At 37.3% G+C, this 23,244-nt stretch overlaps 1 protein-coding gene across 3 annotated transcripts in view; it reads left to right on the top strand.

The window, feature by feature from the left end:
- CCNB3 (cyclin B3) overlaps nt 1-23,244 on the top strand; it is a 63,370-nt gene that overhangs the window by 28,569 nt on the left and 11,557 nt on the right. For all 3 annotated transcript variants that reach the window (XM_036271404.1, XM_036271403.1, XM_036271402.1), the window contains 4 exons: nt 2,336-5,315; nt 6,165-6,260; nt 7,702-7,794; nt 21,081-21,218. In XM_036271404.1, coding sequence (XP_036127297.1) covers nt 2,336-5,315; nt 6,165-6,260; nt 7,702-7,794; nt 21,081-21,218 — 3,307 coding nt within the window. The remainder of the gene's footprint in view (nt 1-2,335; nt 5,316-6,164; nt 6,261-7,701; nt 7,795-21,080; nt 21,219-23,244) is intronic.

The following is a 23,244-nucleotide window of genomic DNA, read 5'->3' as shown; positions in this document are numbered from 1 at the left end:
TTTTCTTTTCTTTTTTTATCCTCACCAAAGGACATTTTTCCATTCTTTTGTTTAGATAGAGCAGGAGGGAGAGAGAGTAAGAGAGAGAGAGAAACATTGACGTGAAAGGGACACATCGAGTGGCTGCCACCCACACAACCCAACCAGGGCCAGGGACAAACTGCAACCGAGGTACATGCCCTTAGCGTGAACCGAACCTGGGTCTCTCTGGACCACAGGCTGACGCTCTAACTGCTGAGCCAAACCGGCTAGGGCTATTTTTTCTTTTGTTGCTTATGCTTTTGGTGTCATATCTAATAAGAAACCATTGCCAAATCCAAGGTTATAGTGATTTACTTTTTAAAAATTTTATTAAAAAAATATTTTATTGATTTTTTTGGTTTGACATTGGTTAATAAAATTATATAGGTTTTAGGTGTACAATCTTATAATACATCATCTGTATATTATATTGTGTGTTTTCTACCCAAGTCATGTCTCCTTCCATCATCATATATCCTCCCCTTTACCCTCTTTTACCTCCCCCCCTCTTTTCCTCTTGTAATAACCATAACTATGGTCTATGTCTATGAGGTTTTTTGTTTTTTGCTTATTTTTAATATTTTCTTTTTAGAGTTTTAAAGTTTTAGCTCTTAACTTAGGTTTTTTTTAGTTAATTTTTGTTGTTGGTGTATGTTAGGAGTCTAAATTTATTGTTTTGCATGTAGATATACAATTGTCCTAGTACCTTTTTCTTAAATTGACTAATCTTTCTCCACTTAATTATCTTGGCATCCTTGCCAAAAATGAATTGTCTGTTAAATGTAAGTGTTTATTTCTGAACTCTTAATTTTATTCCATTGATCTACATGTCTATTATTATATCAGTACCACAACTATCTGGATTATTGTTGCTCTGTAAGGCATTTCAGAAAAGGGAAGTGCGACTCATCTAACGTTGCTCCTCCTTTTCAAGATTGTTTTGGCTATTCTTGGTTCCTTGCAATTCCATATAAATTTTAGAATCAGCTTGTCCATTTTGTAATAAGCCAGCTGGTACTTCCTTTTTAAAAATCATTCATTGTAAAAAAAAAAAAAAAAAAAGTCATTCATTGTGCCAGGCTGGTGTGGCTCAGTGGATTGAGCATTGTCCCATGGACTGAGAGGTCCAGGTTCAATTCCTGGTCAGGGCACATGCCCGGGTTGCAGGCTCGATTCCCAGTAGGGGGCTTGTAGGAGGCAGCCGATCAATGTATTTCTCTCACATTGATGTTTCTATCTCTCTCTCCCTCCCTCTCTCTGAAAAATCAATAAAAACTTTTAGAAAAAAATGATTCATTTTTTTTGTATTATATTCATAGTTGTATAGCCATTACCACTATGTTATTTTAGAATTTTTCCAACACTCTGCCCCTCCAAAAAGAAACTCATACCCATTAGCAGTCCCTTCCCTTTTCCAGTCTTCCGTTCTATCTTTTCCTTCCTAGACCCCACCTTTTCTCAGCCCCAGGCCACCACCAATCTAATTTCTGTTATGAATATACCTCTATGGATATGTCTATTCTGGATGTTTCAGATAAATGGAATCATATGATAATCTAGTCTTTTGGAGGTACTTACTCTTGTTCAGACTGATGATTGTATTTTCCTTCAATCCTTTCATTCTGGTTTCCTGTCATCCAGTGATTGGTCACACTGGATTAGTCACTCTGATTGGACATGAAATCCTATACAAAACAAAGCTTTGCATATGACACATGTGATCAATATCTATTTTTGTCTTTTCATGTCCTCCACTGAAAAAATATCTTGTGAATAGCATAGAGTAAAGGGACTATGGTTAGATACCACCAATGTTAAGTATCAGCCCAACTTTGACTTCTAAACCTTCATAAGCCTCTTATATACCTCTCTCTTATAATCCTGTCTCATAAGCCTTCAAAAATATTAATTTCAACCTGCATTTTACCAGATGCCTGATGCTGATAGATAAAGAAAAACGCAGCTAGTCAGGGAGACTGATATATAAGCAGATAACTCATACAATGTGGCAAGTATTATAATGGAAGCCTTTGTATATAAATAAAGGTAAAAGGTGAAAGATTTATACTATCTGAAGTGAAACCATGTATGTCAGGGGAAAATTTTCAGAAAAATGTGGGGATGTAGGCCATAGAAACTATACATTGTGCTACTTGGTTGATTCACTATGGTAATTGACTTTTATACTCTAATCTATCTCTTGGAGTTGAAGCCCTTTCCTCTTCCATACCTTTAGTCAATATAGCAACAAAATGAGAATGTAGATGAAGATTCTCCGAACTACGTTCTTACCCAGATATTCTTTTCTTTACAGGTATGAGCTGGAACCCTCATCAGTAGCAGTTACCACCATGGTACTAACCTTTGTGGAGAAACCACTTAGTGTGAATATATCTACAATCTCCAAAACACCCACTACTGAGGAGGCATCTCTTTTAAAAACACCATTAGTTTTAAAAAAGAAACCCAATACTGGGGACACAATCTTCACAAAAAGGTCATTATCTTTAAAGAAGCACAGACATTGGAATAAGGTATTCGAGGAGCCACTGTCCTTGCTGGAGGAGACTGAGAGTGATTTGGAGTTTGTTTCAGAGCCAGTGACTTTTGGGAATCAGCATAAAACTGAGAAGGCAGCCTTCGCCAAGAAGACATTATCTTTTACAAAGTTGTGCACATGTCAGGGGAAGCAGTCCTGCTGTGGGAAGGACTTGACCTCGCTGGACATTAACGTTGACAAGGAATCCTTTATGGAGCCAGAAAACTTTAGGAAGAAGCCTGAAACTGAGGAGGCAACCTCCACCAAGAAGCTTTTAACTTTAAACAAGTGTACCACTCAGGAGAATATGTTCCATAGGAAGAAGCCACTGATACTGCGGAAGGCCACCTCTGGAGCGAGGTTGCGCAATAAGGAACCATTTTCCTTTGAGAAGAAGCCTATCACTGAAGAGTTCTTTTTCCAAGAGCCATCTCTATTGCAAGAGAAGCATACCACTCAGGGGAAAGTGTCCATCTCGAAGAAACCCTTGGACTTGCAAAAGATTCCAACTGAGGAGGAGTCACTTTTAAAGGAGCCTTTGGCTTTTAAGAAGAAACGTACCATTGAGGAGGCAACCCCCACCGAGGTGCTAGTATTTGTAAAGAAGAGACGTTCTACTGCAGATAGGATATCCTGCCTGAAGAAGCCACTAGTATTGCAGACCATTTCTGAAGAGAAGTCACTCATTAAGGAGCTATTGTCCTTTAAAAAGAAGCCTACCACTGAGGAGGAGTTCCTCTTCAAGGAATCATCTGTGTTGCCAGAGAAGCACACCACTCAGGGGGAGGTGTCCATTTTGAATAAGCCCTTGGCCTTGCAAAAGACTCCAACTGAGGAACGGTCACTTTTAAAGGAGCCTTTGGCTTTTAAGAAGAAGCGTACCATTGAGGAGGCTACCCCCAACAAGGAGCTAGTATTTGTAAAGAAGAAACATACCACTGAAGATAAAATATCCTGCTTGAAGAAGCCATTGGTATTGCAGACTGTTTCTGAAGAGAAGTCACTCATTAAGGAGCCATTGTCCTTTAAAAAGAAGCCTACTACTGAGGAGGAGTTCCTCTTCAAGGAATCATCTGTGTTGCCAGAGAAGCACACCACTCAGGGGGAGGTGTCCATTTTGAATAAGCCCTTGGCCTTGCAAAAGACTCCAACTGAGGAGGAGTCACTTTCAAAGGAGCCGTTGGTTTTCAAGAAGTGTACAAGTGAGGAGGCAACCCCCACCAAGGAGCTAGTATTTGTAAAGAAGAAATGTGCCACTGAAGATAAGATATCCTGCTTGAAGAAGCCACTAGAATTGCAGACCATTTCTGAAGAGAAGTCGCTCATCAAGGAGTCATTGTCTTTTAAAAAGAAGCCTACCACTGAGGAAGAGTTCCTCTTCAAGGAATCATCTGTTTTGCCTGAGAAGCACACCACTCAGGGGGAGGTGGCCCTTGTAAAGAAGCCATGGACATTGCAAGAGAATATTCACAGTAAAGATGAATTTCTTATGGAGCCAGTTTCCTTTAGGGAGAAACATACCACAAATGAGGCAGTCTCCAGCAAGGAGCCATTATCTTTACAGAAGAAAAGGTACACCACTCAAATAACAATGTCTATCTGCCAAGAAATGTTGGACTTGAAGAACATGATTGGCAAAGATAAGTATTCCTTTGTTATGGAACCAGTGACATTTAGGAAAAAGTCTTCAACTGAGGAGGCAATCCTTACCAAGACACTGTTATCGTTAAAGAAGAAGCAAGTCACCCAGGGGGAGATGTTTCTCTTAAAGACGCCATTGGTCATAGAGAAGACCACTTCTGAAGAGGAGTCACTCTTTAAGAAGGTGTTGCCCTTTGGGAAAAAGACTGCAACTGATAAGGATATCCTCTGCCAGGATCCATCTGTATTGAAAGAGGAGCACAGCACTCTGAAGGAGGTGTCCCACTCAGGGAAGCCGTTGGCCTTGCAGGAAAAGACTACCACTGAAGAAGAATCATATATTAAGGAACCATTGGAGGAGCAGCCTACCACTGAGGAGGAATTCCTCTTTCAGGAACAATTTTCATTGCATGTTAAACCTACCAACAAAGATGAGTCTATTTTCTGGAAGGCTTTGAATATGCAGAATAAGACTGAAATCAAAGAGGACCCCTTGAAGAAGCTGTTGACTTCACAGGAGAAAAGCACCACCGAAGAGGGTTCCCTTTTGAAGAAACCATTGGTTCTGAAGAAGAAGGTTTCCACTGAGGCAACAACAAGTGTAGAGAACCAATTATCTTTAGAGAAGTCCACTGCTCAAGGGGAGATGTTCCTCTTGAAGAAGCAGTTGTCCTTGCAAGAGAACATCACCAGTATGGAGGATTTTCTTATTAAACAACCACTGGCCTTGCAGCAGAAGCCCAGCATTGAGAAAGAGTCCATCAGTGAGGAGTTAGCCTTTCAGGGGAAGCTTACCATCAATGAGGCATTCCATTTCAAGATGTCTTCCTTGAATGAGAAACCCACCACAGGGCAGGAATTGTCCTTTGAGAAGCCATTGGCCTTGCAAGATAATTCCACCCAAAAGAAGGACACCTTTCTTAAAGATTTCTCAATCCTCCAACTTGAGACCAGCTCACATGTGTTCAACACTGCCCCTGAATCTAGAACAAGCATGTCCAGCTCTGGTACCATGTCCAGTGTGAGGAAGTTTAATACCACAAAGAAGTCCAGTGCTTGTAAATCCAGTTCCAATAAACTTTTCTCATCTTGGGGCAAGAGATCACATAAGGAGGTATTCTGCTCTCTACCTAAATTAGATTAAAGTTTCTTTGTTGTCCTGAAGGTGGCTGCTAGCAAAGATATTTTTTTTCTTAAGCAGTAACTGAGCTGTATATTATAAGCCATAGTAAATCAAGTTGACCTTGTAGAATCTCACTACTTCCCGAGTGGCATAGTGAATCACCCAAGCAATTAGAAAGTATTCTAGGAGTATCCACAAGGGACTGTAATACTATATAAAAATACATATATAGGCTTTGCAGTAGTGTTTGTATCTTTCAGGAAATTACCTTTCTTAGTAACTGCAATCTGAATTCAAGTGGGCTTCAGTCAAAGATGGGTTAAGTTCACAGAGGCATCTCCCAAGGAAATGATCTTTAAGTTGTAAATTGAAAGGATGAAGGGATGGGATTTGGCAAATAGGAGGAGAAATACACATCTTGTAGGCAAAAACAACCTGAATAAAGGTGCAGAAGGAGGAAAAGGCTGCCAAGAAGATGAATTGGGCCAGCTTAAAGCATTTGCACATAACAAGGAACCTAAGAAGACAGGTGAAATAAGCTGAAATAGTAAAATAAGAGTGTCTTTGTTGAAGAGTCTTGAGCTTACCTGTAAAAATGGTACCTGGTTCCTAGGGTAGAGCAGGCATGTACAAGGAGGACTAAGCATTTCTTGGTCACTCAGCAGTATGAGGAATACAGGGTCCAAGAGTGCTTTGTTATGGCCCAGGATGTATGAGGCTTGAGGAATCTTGGCAGAAGATGACAGTGGGAAGAAAGTAGTCATCCTTTATGTGTATGTGCTAAACTGTCCTTGGAATGTTTCTCCTCCTAATATGTCTTTTTTGGTGATTTCCATGCAGGTAACCATACTGGAGGAGATTGATGAGAGCCACTATGATCCATATTTCAACTTAGTATATGCCAAGGATATCTTCAGATACATGAAGGAGAGAGAGGTGTGTAGATGGTAGGGGGGCAGGGAACAATGGTTTCTAGTTCTTATTTCCTCATCATTTTATCCTTCAAATGCGAGTTGAAAGGGGAGCAACAACTGGCATCTACTGGTAGCTTACTATGAGTTAGACATTGTGCTAAGGGATTTATAGACATTACCTTTTTTAATTCTCCCAATAATTTCATGATGGCAGGTCTTATTATTATTTCCTTTTTGTAGATAGTGGAAACTGCTTATAGTCACACAACTAGTATGTAGTAGAGCTGGGATATTGGCTAAAGTCTGATTACCTAGGGAACATAAGCCTGCACCTCTAATTTCTGAGGAGACAGTCTCAGACACAAAAACGGTCAAGTAGTCTCTTTCTGAGTAGCTGCTCTTAGAGATCTTTTCCCTTCTCTATGCAAGTTTCTGGCATCATATGTAAAATCACACCCTTTGTTTCACCTCTCCAATCTGGTGAAAATTTCTTCCTCTGAAGTCTGCCAATATCCTTTACCACTAATATTTATTGATTCCAAGTGTTTTTTCTGTCTCTTTCAACAGAACAGATGGGACCAAGATTATGTGCCAAATAGAATTTTAACAGACCATGCATAAGAGGGAATATCTCATATTCTCTCTAGAGACATAGCATTTGATTAACTGACTTCAGAGCCCCCCCCCACCTTTTTTTTCTTGTATACCTTAGAGGAAGTAAGAGAAAACTCTGCTATATCAAAACTGTGGGCCTTAGCTCAGCACTATAGGTTTCACTTGGGATTTTGTTAGAAATGCAGAAACCTAGTCTGGCTGGTGTGGCTCAGTGGTTGAGTGTTGAGCCATGTGCCAGGAGGTAACTGGTTCAATTCCTGATCAGGACACATGCCCAGGTTGTGGGCCTGATCCCCAGTCGGGGGCATGCAGGAGACCGCCAATTGATGTTCTGTCTCATTGATGTTTCTGTTTCTCCCTCTCACTTCTTTCTCTAAAATCAATAAAGGAAAAAAGTAAATAAATAAATAAAAATAATGAACATTAAAAAAAAAAATGCTGAAACCTAGACCCACCCCAGACCTTCTGAATTAGAAGTGGTACATATGCATGTTTAAGTTTGAGAAACATTGGCTCTACATGGCATGGTATTGTGCTTTTAGGTTGAGTTGAAAAAAGGGGGCAGGACCTTTTTGGTATTCATCTATAGTCATAGGTGTGTTCCTGCCCATATTTTCCCTGGATTCCTCAGTATCCACACTGGCACTTGAATATTATGTGTGTCCATTTCCCAGGAAACTTGGAAAGGATACTTTGATCTGCCTTTATCAGATACCAGCTGAAAATGAGTTAAACTGTGAAGTTATGTTGTTATAATTTTTTTCTGAGATATTGCAAATATTTTTTCTAAGTTATAATTTTTGAACTACAAGAAAAGTTTATTAACATTTCTTTCTTATTGTCACCAGGAAAAGTTCATACTTAGAAATTACATGAAGAATCAGACTGACATCAGCAGTGACATGAGGGCAATTCTTGTGAACTGGTTGGTGGAAGTACAGGTGAGCCTGGTAACTTCTTCCTTAAGGAGCTGCTGTTCTGTTTATCAATTATTCATTCAGTATTGCCAGGTTCCAAACATGGTAAAACTTTACTGGGTCTACGGAGCTGAATAAGCTATGGTTCCTGCCTTTGGGAAGCTTATGATATAGGGAGCAAGGTAAGACATGCAGACAAATAAGTACAATACATGGTAGAATACACTACGTACCATAAGAGTGTTATAAATTAGATACTGGAAAACTCAGTGGAAGAAGAGAGTATTTCTGGAAAAGAGAGTGATGGTATGGTAGTTCAATCCTTCTTAAAATCTTGTAAAAGTGTATCTGGTGATTTGGATAGGGGTCAGTGACAAAGTCAAGTTTGGGTGACATGGATAATAGGAAGGGCAATGTAGCACTAAACATGGCAGGTAGCTGTTTTTTCAGGGTTGGTTGCTGAGGGAATACTACTATGAATACTTAATGATCACTTTACACTAAGGAAAGAGAGCCCAGAATAGTACCTGGCACATAGGTGTCAATAAATATTTGCTGAATGAATGGAATTGAATGGATTGCTATGGAGTTTGCATGGAAATATAAGGCATAGTCTATGCCCAGCATACTGTTACTATATAATTGGGGAGAAAAAGTAATATAGTTTAATATCCTTTAAGTGCCAGTGAAGTGGTTCAGGCTCGCTTTGGAATGACAGACCGGGGAAATGTGGTAGGTTTGGATATCAGCAAAGCATGAAAATGTCTCTTATTTTGTGGAAATGATGGAGAGTAGTAAGTTAGATAAGAGTAGAATTTAGGGAGTTCTTAAACAAATAATATTGATCCCAAAGATCATTGACCATTACCAAGCTATAACAAGGTTTCTAGTGAACTGCCAGCAGACTTTGTTGTGATCAACATTTTTATTGATGATGTAGATGAGAACAGAGAACAGAGAAGATCTACTCATCAAATTCATGGGCAATTGAAACTGGGAGTAGGGATAGGGAATAAATGGATAATAGATAAAATGTATCTACCAGCTGGAATGATGAACTGAATCTTTTTTATAAAAGCTTTTGCTACTTTTATTGCACAAAAATTTACATTTATTATAGCAAGGTAAGAATTTATAATTACCTATGATCTCACAATCACTGTTAATGTGTGTGTATTTTACCCCCCACTTTTGAAGTGGTTGTTATCCACTAGGAATCACCTTTACAGATCACAGGATCACAGATGCCCAGGTCCCATCTCAGACTTATCAAATCCGATTTGTGGGGGTGTGGCCCAAGCACACATATTTTTATAAAGCTCCACAAGTGATGCTAATGTGCACCTTTTTTTTTTTTTCCTCATCCGAGGATATTTTTCCATTTTTTGTACAGATAGAGTGGGAGGGAGAGAGAGGAAGGGAGAGACAGAGAGAGAAACATCGACGTGAAGGGACACATCGAGTGGCTGCCACCCGCACGACCAACCAGGGCCGGGGACAAACTGCAACCGAAGTACGTGCCCTTAGCGGGAACTGAACCCAGGTCTCTCTGGACCGCAGGCCGACACTCTAACCGCTGAGCCAAACTGGCCAGGGCCTAATGTGCACCTTTTGATGGAGAATCACAGTTGACTATTTTGGTATATAGTTCTATGAAATTTTAACATTTGAAATAATGGATTTATAATAAGTTGCACAAATAGTAGAGAGAGGTACCTTTACCTTTCTCTCAATGATAACAGTTTGCATAAATGTAATATAATGTCACTATCAAGGTCCACAAGCCTAATTTAAATGTCTTCAGTTTTACATATACTTATTTATGTGTGTGTGCGTGTGTGTGTTCTGTATAATTTTTTTTTTTTTTTTTTTATCCTCACCCGAGGACATTTTTCCATTTTTTGTTCAGGTAGAGTGGGGGGGAGAGAGAGGAACAGAGAGAGAGAGAGAAACATCGATGGGAAAGGGACACATCGAGTGGCTGCCACCCGCACAACCGACCAGGGCCGGGGACAAACTGCAACCGAGGTACGCGCCCTTAGCGGGAACCGAACCCGGGTCTCTCAGGACCGCAGGCCGACGCTCTAACCGCTGAGCCAAACCGGCCAGGGCTGTTCTGTATAATTTTATCACACGTGAATTTTGTAAGCACACCTCCACCATAGTTAAGATACAGACCTATCTCAACACTACAAGGACCCCTCATGTTACCCTTTTATAACCACAGCCATCTCCCTCCCCTTACCTTCCTGTCCCTGGAAACTCCTAAGTTATAAACTTTTTAATTTCATGAACATTTTATATAAGTGGAATCATATAGTATGTAACCTTTGAGATTGACTTTTATTACTCACCATAATTCCCCTAAGGTCCTTCTGATTGGTGTTTCAGGCTTCTTAGGGTATATTCCTAGAAGTGGGATCACTGAGTCAAGTGGGAATGCAGACTGGTGCAGCCACTATGGAAAACACTATGGTGTTACCTCAAAAAATTAAAAAATATACTTTCTTCACTGAATTTTTTTGAGCCTTTGCCAAAAATCAGTTGGCCTCATTTCTGTGGGTCTATTTCTATACTTATTTTTATACTCTATTCTATTTCATTGATCTCTGTGTCTGTCTCTTTGCCAATATCACATTGTCTTTATTTCTCCAATTTTACATTAATTGTTAAAACTGGGTAGCATGATTCTTTCAACTCTACTCTTTTAAAAATTGTTTTAGTTATTCTGATTCCTTTGCCTTTCTCTATAAATTTTAGAATCAGTTTGTCTATATCTACAAAAAAATACTGCTGAGTTTGATTGGAATTGAGTTACGTTTTGTGCAGAAGAGTTAACATAATGGGCCTGATACTGCTATCCTTAGAAAGGACTGTTTGCAAAGTTGGCCCTTGGCTGGCATCTGGGAACTTGACTGATAAACAGTTCCCTGCACTGCTATAAAACCTTCCCTTAATGATAACTGTGCTTAAACTTTGCGCAAACAATGTGGTTTATTCTGAATACCTGCTTTCCTTCTGGGAGTCTGGAATTTTGGTACATGCTAAGCAGAGAGTGTTTACGTGACCAGCTCCCAATAAAATCTTAGGCATTGAGTCATTAATGAGTTTCCCTGTAGACAACACTTTACATGTATTGTCACATCTCATTGCTGGAGGAATTAAGTGCATCTTAAATGACTCTACTGGGACAGGACTCTAGAAACTTGCTTTTGTTTTTTGCCAAACTTTGCCCATGCTTCTTTTCCCTTTGCTGATTTTGTTTTGTATCTTTTGCTATAATAAATCATATCCATGAATATGACTGACTGTATGCTGAGTTCTGGGAGTCCTCCTAGGAATGAGGTCTTGAGGACTCCCAAAACACATCTATAGGTGGAGTTAAATAGAATTAACATACTTTCTATGCTGAATCTTTCAACCCATGAATGTATTTCTCTCATTTATTTAGTTAAAAAAATGTGTTGTACCATATAAATCCTGTACATGTTTTGTTAGATTTATATTAAAATATTTTATTTTCTTGGAGCTATTGTACATGGTAATTTTAAAAAATTTAGGTTTCCAGATTTACACTACTGTTATGAAATACTGATTTTTGTGTTTTGACCTTGTATTCTCTGAAATCGCTAAAACTCACTTATTAATTCTTAGTTTTTTTGTAGGTTTCTTGACATTATCTACATAGACGATTATGTCATTTGTAAATTAAAACAGTTTTATTTCTTTCCAATCTGTATGCTTTTAATTTCATTTTTGTGTTTTATTGCACTGCACAGGACTTCCATTATGATGTTGAATAGAAGTGGTAAGATGCACACCCTTGCCTTATTCCTAATCTTAGGAAGAAAGCAGTTAGTTTTTCACCACTGGTATGATCTTAACTCTAGAGTTTTTGTAGATACCTTTGATCAGGTTGAGAAATTTACTTTCCATTCTTAGTTTACTAATGTATATTTATCATAAATGAATGTTAAATATTTTCTTGTATCTATTGATATAACTTTTTTTTGTTTTAGACTATTTATATAGTAGATTATATTAACTGATATTCAATATTGAAGCAGCCTCATACTCCTAGGATAAACACCACTTGGTCCTGTTGTATTATTCTTTTTATATACTGATGGATTTTATTTGCTAATATTTTGTTGAGGATTTTTGCATTTATATTTCTGATGGATGTTGGCCTACAGGCCTGTAGTGTTCTTTTTTGGTATGAGAATGATACTGGCTACATAAAATAATTTGGGAAAGTATCCCCCTTCTTCTATTTTTGGAAAGAGATGTGTACAATTGATGTTATTATTATTATTTTTAATATTTGGTAGAATTCGCAAGTGAAACCATCTGGGCCTGAAGTTTTTTTTTTTTCTCCTGAAATATTTTAACTAAAAATATAATTTCTTTAATAGTTATAAGATTATTCAAGTTATCTCTTTCATTTCAGATGACTTTTGGTTGTTTTGGTTTTTAGAGAATTGGTCCGTTTTATTTTAAGTTGTTGAATTTATGTGCATAGAGTTTTATAGTGTTCCCTGTATTATTTACTCTTTCGTTTCTGATATTTGGTGGTTTCTTTCTTCTCTCTTTTTGTTAATCAGTCTTGCTAGAAGTTTATCAATTTTATTGATTCCCTCCACACACACAATAACCAGGTTTTAGTTTCGTTCATTTTCTCTGTAGTTTTTCTGTTTTCAGTTTTATTGATATCTACTCCAATTTTTATAGTTTCCTTTCCTCATGCTTTGGGTTTAATTTGCTCTTCTTTTTCTCATTTCTTAAGATAGAAGAAGCTTAGATTATTGATGTCAGACCTTTCTTTTTTCCTAATATAAACATTTAGTGCTATAACTTTCTCCCTAAGCACAACTTTAGCTGCATGTTACAAATTTGGGGAGACTTCCTCTTTAATTCTTGAACTTTTTTTGTTTAATTTACAAGTGTTTCGAGTTTTCATCATTATTTTTCTGTTAATGATTTCTGGTTTAATTCCGTTATGGTAAAAGAAAATACTATGTATGATTTTAATTCTTTAGAAGTTTTAAAAGGTATATTACCCAGGATATGGTCTGTCTTTGGGAATATTTCATGTGCACTTGAGAAGAATGTGTATTCTGCTGCTGTTGGATGGAGTGTTCTATGTTAGTTGGATCCAGTTGGTTGATGATGTTTTTAATTTTGTCATTATCTTTGCTGATTTTCTGTGTACTAATTCTATTACTGAAAGAGGAGTACTCAACTTTTCAGCTATAATTTTGAATTTGTCTTTATCTTTTCAGTTTCGTCATTTTATGCTTTGCGTATTTTGAAAAATCTGTTGTTAGGAACATGCACATTTAGGATTGTTATGTCCTCTTGACAGTGTTTTGTGACTTGCCCTTTTTCTCCTGTAACAATGTTCATGTAATTGTGAACATCTAGTTAAGTTGACATATTTATGCATTAGTTTTGTTGACTGTATAGTATTCTGTTCTTCAACTGTCATTATTTATCCAACTCCCTATTGGGCATTTAGGTTATTTCCAAATTTTGCTCTTAGAAATATCCCTGTAGTGAACATACATATACTTTCATTGTTCATAACTGTACTGTTGTTTTTTTGGAATAAATGACTAGGAATAGAAGTATTAGATTGAAACAATGCACATTTTTTTTTTTAGTATATAATCCATGAACTGAGAAACTTGGATGTATTTATTAATAGAGAAATATTATTAAGAGGGAAATACAGAATTATGGTGCATTTATACAACAGAACAGTATGCACCATTAAAATGAATAACCTACATCTTCACTTAGCAGTACGAGTGAATACCTTAAACATAATATTACATGAGAAAAGCAGGTTGAAAACACAATTTCTTTGACAATGTAAACATTATCAAAATGTTTACATTTCTAAAAGTAATCTATATATAATATATTTTATTTTTATTTATTTTTTATTGATTAATTTTTGTTACAGATGTTTCTCCTTTTTCCCCCACTGATTCCCCCCTCCCCCTCCCTCCCTGCCCTTTCCCCAGATCGTTGTCCATGTCCACTGATCATGCATACATGCATATAAGTTCTGTGGTTCATCCCTCCCCCACCTCCCCCCTCTTTAGGGGGTTGTCAGTCTGTACCCTGCTTCCGCGTCTCTGGGACTACCTCATTCCTCAAACTGTTATGTTCATTATATTCCACAAATAAGTGAGATCATATGAAACTTGTCTTTCTCTGTTTGGCTTGTTTCACTAAGGATGATACTTTCAAGGTCCCTCCATGTAGTCTCAAAGGATAAGAGATCTTTCTTTCTTACCGCTGCATAGTACTCCATTGTATATGTGTACCACAGCTTTTTTATCCATTCGTCTACTGATGGACACTTGGGCTGTTTCCAGATCTTAGCGATTGTAAATAGTGCTGCTACAAACATGGGGGTACATATATTCTTTCTGATTGGTGTTTCAGGCTTCTTAGGGTATATTCCTAGAAGTGGGATCACTGGGTCAAATGGAAGATCAATTTTTAATGTTTTGAGGTGACACCATATTGTTTTCCATAGTGGCTGCACCAGTCTGCATTCCCACCAGCAGTGCACTAGAGTCCCCTTTTCTCCACACCCTCGCCAACACTTGTTGTTTGATGATTTGTTGATGGCGGCCATTCTGACAAGTGTGAGGTGATACCTCATTGTTGTTTTAATTTGCATCTCCCTGATGATTAGTGATGTTGAGCATTTCTTCATATGTTTCTTAGCCATTTGTATGTCCTGTTTGGAGAGGTGTCTATTTAGTTCCTCTGCCCATTTTTTAATTGGATTCTTTGTCTTCCTTTTGTGGAGTTGTATGAGCACTCTATATGTATTGGAAATTAACCCTTCATCTGATATATCATTGGCAATTATGCTCTCCCATACAGTGGGTAGCCTTTCCGTTTTGATGATTGTATCTTTAGCTGTGCAGAAGCTTTTGAGTTTGATGTAGTCCCATGTGTTCATTTTCTCCTTTGTTTCTATTGCCTTAGGTGATGTGTCAGTAAAAATTCTGCTGCGTATGATGTCTGAAATTTAAAACAATGCACATTTAAAGTTTTTGTACATATAGGCAACTGGACTTCGAAAGTGTCATGCCTATTTGTACTTTATTTATTTATTTTTTGGTACATACCCCTAGCGGGAACCGAACCCGGGACTCTCTGGTCCGCAGGCTGACGTTCCAACCGCCAAACTGGCCAGGGCACCTATTTGTATTTTTATCAGTACTGAATGAGGGTGATTATTTTCTCATAATCTTACCAACATAGGATGTTATATTTTTTGTCATCTGCTAAGTGGAAAAATTTAATGTGTTAGTTTAGGTTGATGTACAGGAGCATTGGCACTTTAAGTAGTCAGGTTTATTAGTTCTTTTCTTTATGGTTTTAAAATTTCTTGCTTAGAAAAGTCTTCTCCAGTGATAATTATATAAAGATTTCTCTAAAGTTTTCTAGAACATTTATAGCATCATGTTCACATTTAAATCTTTATCTGGAATTTATTTTGGTTTTGATATGATATCAATGGTTCCTCCATTGATTACCTAGTTCTTCTAATACCATTTATTGATTTTCATCGTCCACTGATTTGAAATGACATCTTTACATATACATGGGTTTGTTTATGGTCTTTCCAATTCTATCCTTTGATATGTTTGTCTATTCTAACATCAGTAGTATGCTGTTTTTATCATTACAGGTTTGAAATACATTTATTGCCTCTTTACTCATCTTTTACAAAATATTCATGATTCTCACACACTAAATTTCTCCAGGTGAGCCGTAGAATAATTTTGTCAACACTTCAAAAGTAGCCAGTTGGGATTAATTCAGGAAGAATCCACAGATTTTACAATATTGAACTTTCCAAGCAAGTTAGGTTGTGTCTAGTTGCAAGGTCTTCTTTTACAATTTTAAGTTTTAAAAGATTCTCTTCATATTGGTCTCATTGACTTAAAAAGGTTTTTCTTGGGTATTGGGAAGTTTTTTTATTTATTTTTTCTTTGGAGAGAAAAAGGAACATCTATGTGAGAAAGAAACATTTATTGGCTTCCTCTTGCACACCCCCTACTGGGTATCTAGCCTGGAACTTGGCATCTGCCCTGACCAGGAATGGAACTGAGACCTCTCAGTCCATGGGACAATGCTGTAGCCACTGAGCCACACTGGCTGGGTGGGAAGGTTTTTTTTTTTTTTTATTGTTATGAGTGTTATATATATTTTCCTTTAATTTTTAAATTTGTTGTTAATATATTAGAAAAGCAATTGTTTTTTAAAATTTATTTTGTATTCATCTACTTTTATGAACTTAGCTGTGGTTTAAGTTGCTGTTGGATTTAATGTGCTTATACTTTTATTTAGAATTTTTGCTTCTATATACACAAATAAGATTCCTTTATAACTGTGGTGGAGGGTACTGTTTTTATTAAGTTTGGTAGCAGGATTACTCTATCGTATTAACATAATTAGGGAAAATTTTCTACAATACTAAGTTTAACACAGGACTTTTATTTTCCTTGAAGAACTTACCCATTAACTCACTGAAACATGATGCTTTTTTTGTCTGTCCTTCTTTGATAATTTTTTCTAGTAACATTGATGGTTATACTAACATTTTATTCCTCTTCTTGAGTCATTTTTGTAGTTTATATTTTCCTTAAAAAGCATTCATTTCATGGATTTTTCAGTTATCATAAATTGTATATAGTATTATTTCATTATCCTTTGCAGTTATTTTTCTCATGCAAAATGCTGCATGTAAACGCTCTTTTCCTCACAAAAGTTTTTTTCAGTCCTGTGGTCAAAGAACCAGCTCATGGATAAATGTATAACTTTTTCTTTTAAAAATTTCGGCCCTGGCTGGGAAGCCCAGTTGGTTAGAGTGTTGTCTTGATATGCCAAGTTTATCTGTTTGATCCCTAGTCAGGGCACATACAAGAATCAACCAATGAATACATAAGTAAGTGAAACAAAAAGTCAATGTTTTCTCTCCTTTTCTCTCTCTCTAAAATCAGTAAATTAAAAAAAAATTATTAACATCTGCTTTCAACGTTATACTTTATCTTTATTTTGTTGTTTTCCTCTAGCTTCTTGAAATTAATGTGTAGTCAATTTTAATTATTCCTGACTTTATAATAAAAGCCCCAAAGCTATACATTTTCTTCTAAGTAACAATTCTGAGTACATCTCATTAGTTTTGAAAGACAGTGTTGTAGCTATCTTGTTTTTTCTCAATAAACTCTAATTGTAATTTTTACTTCCTCTTTGACCCAGGTTTTGTTTATTTCTTATAATGCTTACCATTTTTTCAAATGCTTCGCTTTTCATTGGTTTGGTTTATCCTTTTATCACCAATTTTTAGATTTATTACATTGTGTATCGAGAATGTGACCTGAATGATAATTTTTGCTTTTCTTAAGTTAATGAGATTTTATTCATGGCTTCAGATTTAGTTGGTTTTTATAAATGATTCACTGATATTTGAAGAAAAAATATATTCTCTATAGGTATAAAGACCATTATATCAATTAATTTTGGCTTAATAATTCTTTGTCCTTTTTTTTTAATCCTCACCCGAGGACACTCTTCCATCCATTTTCAGATAGAGCAGGAGGGAGGGAGGGGAAGAGAGAGAGAAACATCGATGCAAGAGAGACACACCGATTGGTTGCCTTCCACACGACCCCGAGCAGGGTGGAGGAGGAACTGCAACCGAGGTACATGTCCTTGACCAGAATTGAACTCATGACTCTTCAGTCCATGGGCCGACACTCCAACTGCTGAGCCAAACCGGCCAGGGCGGCTTAATAATTCTCAGTATAGTTTAAGTGCTAATTTATTTTTTTCTGCTTATCAAAAAGTCTGAGCGTAGTGTGTGAAACGCCCACAATCATTGTTGTTTAGTTAATTTCTTCTGGCAATTCTTCACCCCCTCCATCTCACCTTAACCTCTTTGCCCTATACACTTCTTCTAAACTACAAAATTAACAAGTTTATAGTATGCATGTATGCATTTACATATATTTGTGTATATGTGTTTGTATAAAACTAGCAACCCTTTTCTTCTATTTGTATTTCTCAGAAGTAACAACTATAGAGTATATCCTTTCAGATCTCTTTTTGTGTGTCTTATCACTTTTATTAATATTTGATTATCTTTTTAAATCTTAAATTATGTAATAAATTAATTCATCCATAGGCTCATCATTTGGAGCCTGATGCTGAGGAGACAGAAAACCATATTATGTGATGTCAAGTTATTTCGTATAGAAGGGAGATTTATAGGAGACATAATAACTTTTATTTTTTTTTAAATATATATTTTTATTATTGACAGTATTACAGATGTTTAGCTGAAGGGCTGTCACAGGAAGGATTAGACTTGTTCCATGTAGTCCCAAGTGGTCGAATTATGTTAGAAGAATTATGTTAGAATGTCTTACATTTAAGGTACTGACAGAGCTGCTGATTTAAATATTTCTTGACTCCAATTTCAAGCATTCATTCAGGTATTACCCACACTTTCAGATGTTTCCATTTGATAACAACCTGCTACATAGGTGGCCAAGTGTCTATGTGAAGTACTGGCAGGAGGCTATACAAGCACTGACTTTGTCATTTGTTCACAGAGGCATCATCTCAGAGAACTGCTGCTTTCCATTTCTCTTTTTGTGTAATTATTTGACGTCAATTTCTTGACACTTAAGGTGGTAGTCATTAACCTTCATCTGCATGAATTCTCCTCATTCCTTTCTTATAACATTTCTTGGAAAATGTAGAAGGCAGAATAAAATGTCCACATCCTAACACCCAGAACCTGTGAATACAGAGGTGGGAAAAAGTAAGTTTACAGTTGTTTGTATGGAAAATAATAAAATAAACTTTGTGTTTTGTGTACTCACAACTGTAAACCCACTTTTGCCCCACCCTGTATGTTACCTTACGTGATGAAGGGAAATTAAGTAGACTATGGAATTAAGATTGTAATCAGCTGTATTTAAGGTGGTGATTACCCTGGATTATCCAGGTGGGCCCAATGTAATCACAAGAGTCCTTAAATGTGGAAGAGGGAGTCAGAAAGTGACTAGTGTGAGAAGAATCAGCTGGCCACTCCTGGCTTTGAAGATGGAAGAAACTCTAAACCAAGGAGTGCAGGAATCCTAGAAGCTAGAAAAATGACTCTTTATTAGAACTTCTAGAAAAAAACACAGCCCTGCTAACACCTTGATTTTTTTTTAACACCCAGTGAGTCCTATTTTGAACTTCTGAACTCTAGATCTGTAAGATAATGAATTTGTTATTTTCAGCCACTAAGTGTGTAATAATTAAAGCAGTAATAGGAAACGAATGAAGGCAGATTTCTGAGAGCATCTAAGGCCATATCCCAGGAACAGCTTTTTGGTATTCCTGTTATTCAAAAACTTAATGTATCTATCGATGAACCAATATATTCAACCATCTTCTGATGATCATTCATGTATGCTAATATACATCAACTTCTCCAAAGCTGCTTCTTTTTTTTTTTTTAATCCTCGCCCAAGGACATTTTTTTCATTTTTTGTTCAGATAGAGTGGGAGGGAGAGAGAGGAAGAGAGAGAAAGAAACATTGATGTGAAAGGTACACATCGAGTGGTTGCCACCCACACGACCCAACCAGACCCAATCAGGGCTGGGGACAAACTGCAACCGGGATACGTGCCCTCAGCGGGAACCGAACACGGGTCTCTCTGGACCACAGGCTGACGCTCTAACTGTTGAGCCAAACCGGCCAGGGCATCTCCAAAGCTTCTTATTGACCTACTTTGTGGTCATCCAGGCTCCAGTCAATAACTGTAGCCTATACAAAAGGAGTCCCATGAGGTAGGTAAAACTTACAGGGAGGGTTTTTTCTATTCAATATAGGAAAGATTTTTCTGTTAAAACTATTCAAAGAGAGATCAGGCTATATTTGGAGGTTTTATGGCAGGAACTGAACAACTATTTGGTGGAGGCATAAAGAGAGGGTTTAAGCATTGGTCGAGATGTTGGACAAATATGGATTTTACTGTTTTCAAATCCTAAGACCCTAAGGAGTTGTGAGGAAAAAGCATCAATGAGGATTGCATAGGACCTCTGTGTACAGTGCAAATTGTGGCTACACATTGCCTTCAGCCAAGGCAAAAGCAGGCAGTGGAATCCAGCTTTACTCCATTTGCCAAGCTGTGCATTCTGGCTGTGGGGCTGCTATGCCCTGAGGTAGGGGCACCTTTTGCTAATTCATATAAAGGTATTTTAAACTTGATAAGATGTGTGCCTTCAGGGTTCCATTCACCCAAACAAGGTACTTTTTTTTCTAATTTTCACAAGGATGCCATATAGGCCAGCACTAACTCTGGGACTACTTTTATAGAAGATGGTTTATTGGAATTGATAAAGGCAGGATAAATAAGAGAAGGGAAGGAGGGTTATACCACTACTACTAATTATTTTATTATTATTATTACTATTGTTAATCTTCACCTGAGGATCTTTTTCCATTGTTTTTTAGATAGATTAGAAGGGAGGGAGGGAGGGAGGGAGAGAGAGAAACATTGATGTAAGAGAGATGCATTGATTGGTTGCCTCCCACACAATCTCTACCAGGGCTTGGGATCAAACCTGCAACCCAGGTACATGTCCTTGGCCAGGAATTGAACCCACAACCCTTCAGTCTGCGGGCTGATGCTGTAACCATTGAATCAAACCAGCCAGGCTAATTCTTTAATCTCATTGTGGCTTTTTCAGATCCTTAGCTCACTTCCAAATGATGCTATTCATTCTTGCTCCCAATCTATACATTCTAATAGCTTAGCTAGTTGGGAAGAGATAGTAATGGATGAATAAACTAATAAATAAACAAGTCTCTGTGTTTCAGAGCTAAATAAATATTATTTCTTTTGGGAATTCACTGTATAACGTAGTAGCAAATGGGGAAAACAAGAATCTTAAGTATGTATTGGATTGGAGATCAAGGAGAGTGGGTGTGTTCACTCAAGGTGTTCATAGAGAAGGCAGAGCCTCTCTCTCTGATTTGTAAGACTAGTCACCTACCCAAATGTAGGGATAGGTAATGCCAGGGTTCTCATAGTCACAGGATATATAGTCAGACACCTACCTGAAGTAGTTCCCGAATTCATAGCAGAATCTCAGTTGGCCAGGTCTGGTAGCTCTACTGTTTTCAATGCCGCAGACCAGGTAGTTAGATTTATCTGGATGTGATTTTGGAGCTGGACAATATGCAGATTTTTGCCCTGTTTGTGTATTCCTCTAGATTACCTTTGAGCTGAATCATGAGACCCTCTACTTGGCAGTGAAGCTGGTGGATCACTACCTCATGAAGAAAATATGCAAAAAAGAGAAGTTACAACTCCTTGGTTCCACTGCTTTTCTGATTGCAGCAAAATTTGAGGTGAGCCTGAGTCCATAACACCCGGAGAACATTGTTGATACCAGAAAACAAATACACTGCCTTTGCCACCACCAGCTTCTCTGCTGGGGAAGACAGACAAAAAATTATTAGGAAAATAATTTGCATACAGACATACACATGACATCAACAATGTTATTCCATTTTCTCTTTCTCTAAGGTATGTGTATGTGGGCATGTGCCTAATTTAAAGGGCTGTTATTTTTATTTTATTTTTTGTAGTTAACAATTAACATTTTTATTTATTTTTTAATTAATTAATTTTTGTTACAGATGTTCTTCCTTTTTCCCCCACTGATTCCCTGTTACCTGCCCTGTCCCCAACGTTGTTGTCCATGTCCACTGTTCATGCATATAAGGTCTGTGGTTTATCTCTCCCCTCAACTCCCTCTTCTGGGGATTGTCAGTCTGTACCCCATTTCCATGTCTCTGGGACTACCCCATTCCTCAGACTGTTATGTTCATTATATTCCACAAATAAGTGCGATCATATGATACTTGTCTTTCTCTGTTTGGCTTGTTTTGCTTAGGATAATACTCTCCAGGTCCTTGCATGTCATCTCAAAGGATAAGAGATCTTTCTTTCTTACAGCTGCATAGTACTCCATTTGTATATGTACCACAACTTTTTTATCCATGTGTCTACTGATGGACATTTGGGCTGTTTCCAAATCTTAACCATCAATGTACTAGAGTCCTCTTTTTTCCCACACCCTCACCAACACTTGTTGTTTGATGCTTTGTTGATGGTGGCCATTCTGACTGGTGTGAGGTGATACCTCACTGATGTTCTGATTTGCATCTCCCTGATGATTAGTGATGTTGAGCATTTCTTCATATGTCTCTTGGCTATTTGCATGTCCTCTTTGGAGAGGTGTCTATTTAGTTCCCCTGCCCATTTTTTAATTGGGTTCTTTGTCTTCCTTTTGTGGAGTTGTATGAGCACTGTATGTATTTTGGAAATTAACCCCTTATCTGATGTATCGTTGGCAATTATGCTGTCCCATAGAGTGAGTTGCCTTTTCATTTTGGTGGTGGTTTCTTTTGCTGTGCAGAAGCTTTTTAGTTTGATGTAGTCCCATGTGTTCATTTTCTTTTTAGTTACTGTTGCCTTATGTGATGTCAGTGAAAATTCTGCGTATGCTGTCTGAAATTTTGTTGTGTACATCTTCTTCTAGGATTTTTATGGATTCATGAATCACATTTAAGTCTTTTATCCATTTTGAGTTTATTCTTGTGTATGGTGTAAATTGATGGTCTAGTTTCATTCTAGTGTCGAATTTGTTGCCGTATAATTGTTCATAATATTTGTTAATTATCCTTGTTATTTCTGTGGTGTCAGTTATTATTTCTCTTCTTTCATTTCTGATTTTGTGTATTTGGGTTCTCTCTCTTTGTTTCTTGGTGAGTCTAGCTAAGGGTCCATCAATGTTGTTTATCTTTTCAAAGAACCAGCTCTTTGTTTCATTGATCGTTTGAATTGTTTGTTTTTTTTTTCTTTTTTGGTCTCCATGCCATTTATTTCTGCTCTGATCTTTACTATTTCCTTCCTTCTACTTGCTCTGGGGTTCTCTTTTTGTTTGCTTTCTAGTTCCTTAAGTTGTGTGGTTAGATAGTCTATTAGAAATTTTGTTTATTTCTTGAGGTAGGCCTGTAGTGCTATGAACTTCCCTCTGAGAACTGCTTTTGCTGCATCCCATAGATTTTGTGTTGTGTATGTTCGTTTTCCTTGGTTTGCAGGAAATTTTTAATTTCTTCCTTTATCTCCATGGTAACCCATTTATTGTTCAATAACATGCTATTTAGCCTCCATGTTTTGAAATGTCTTTGCATGTTCTTGTTGCAATTGATTTCTAGTTGCATTCCATTGTGATCTGAGAAGATGTTTGATATGATTTCAATCTTCTTGAACTTGTAGAGACTTAGTTTGTGCCCTAACATGTGTTCTGTCTCTGAGAATGTCCCATGTGCACTTGAAAGGAAGGTGAATTCTGCAGTTTTGTTGTAT

The sequence above is a fragment of the Molossus molossus genome, unplaced genomic scaffold (assembly GCF_014108415.1).
Source record: "Molossus molossus isolate mMolMol1 unplaced genomic scaffold, mMolMol1.p scaffold_m16_p_2, whole genome shotgun sequence".
Lineage (NCBI taxonomy): Eukaryota > Metazoa > Chordata > Mammalia > Chiroptera > Molossidae > Molossus > Molossus molossus.
This window is presented reverse-complemented; position numbering and strand designations above follow the sequence as displayed.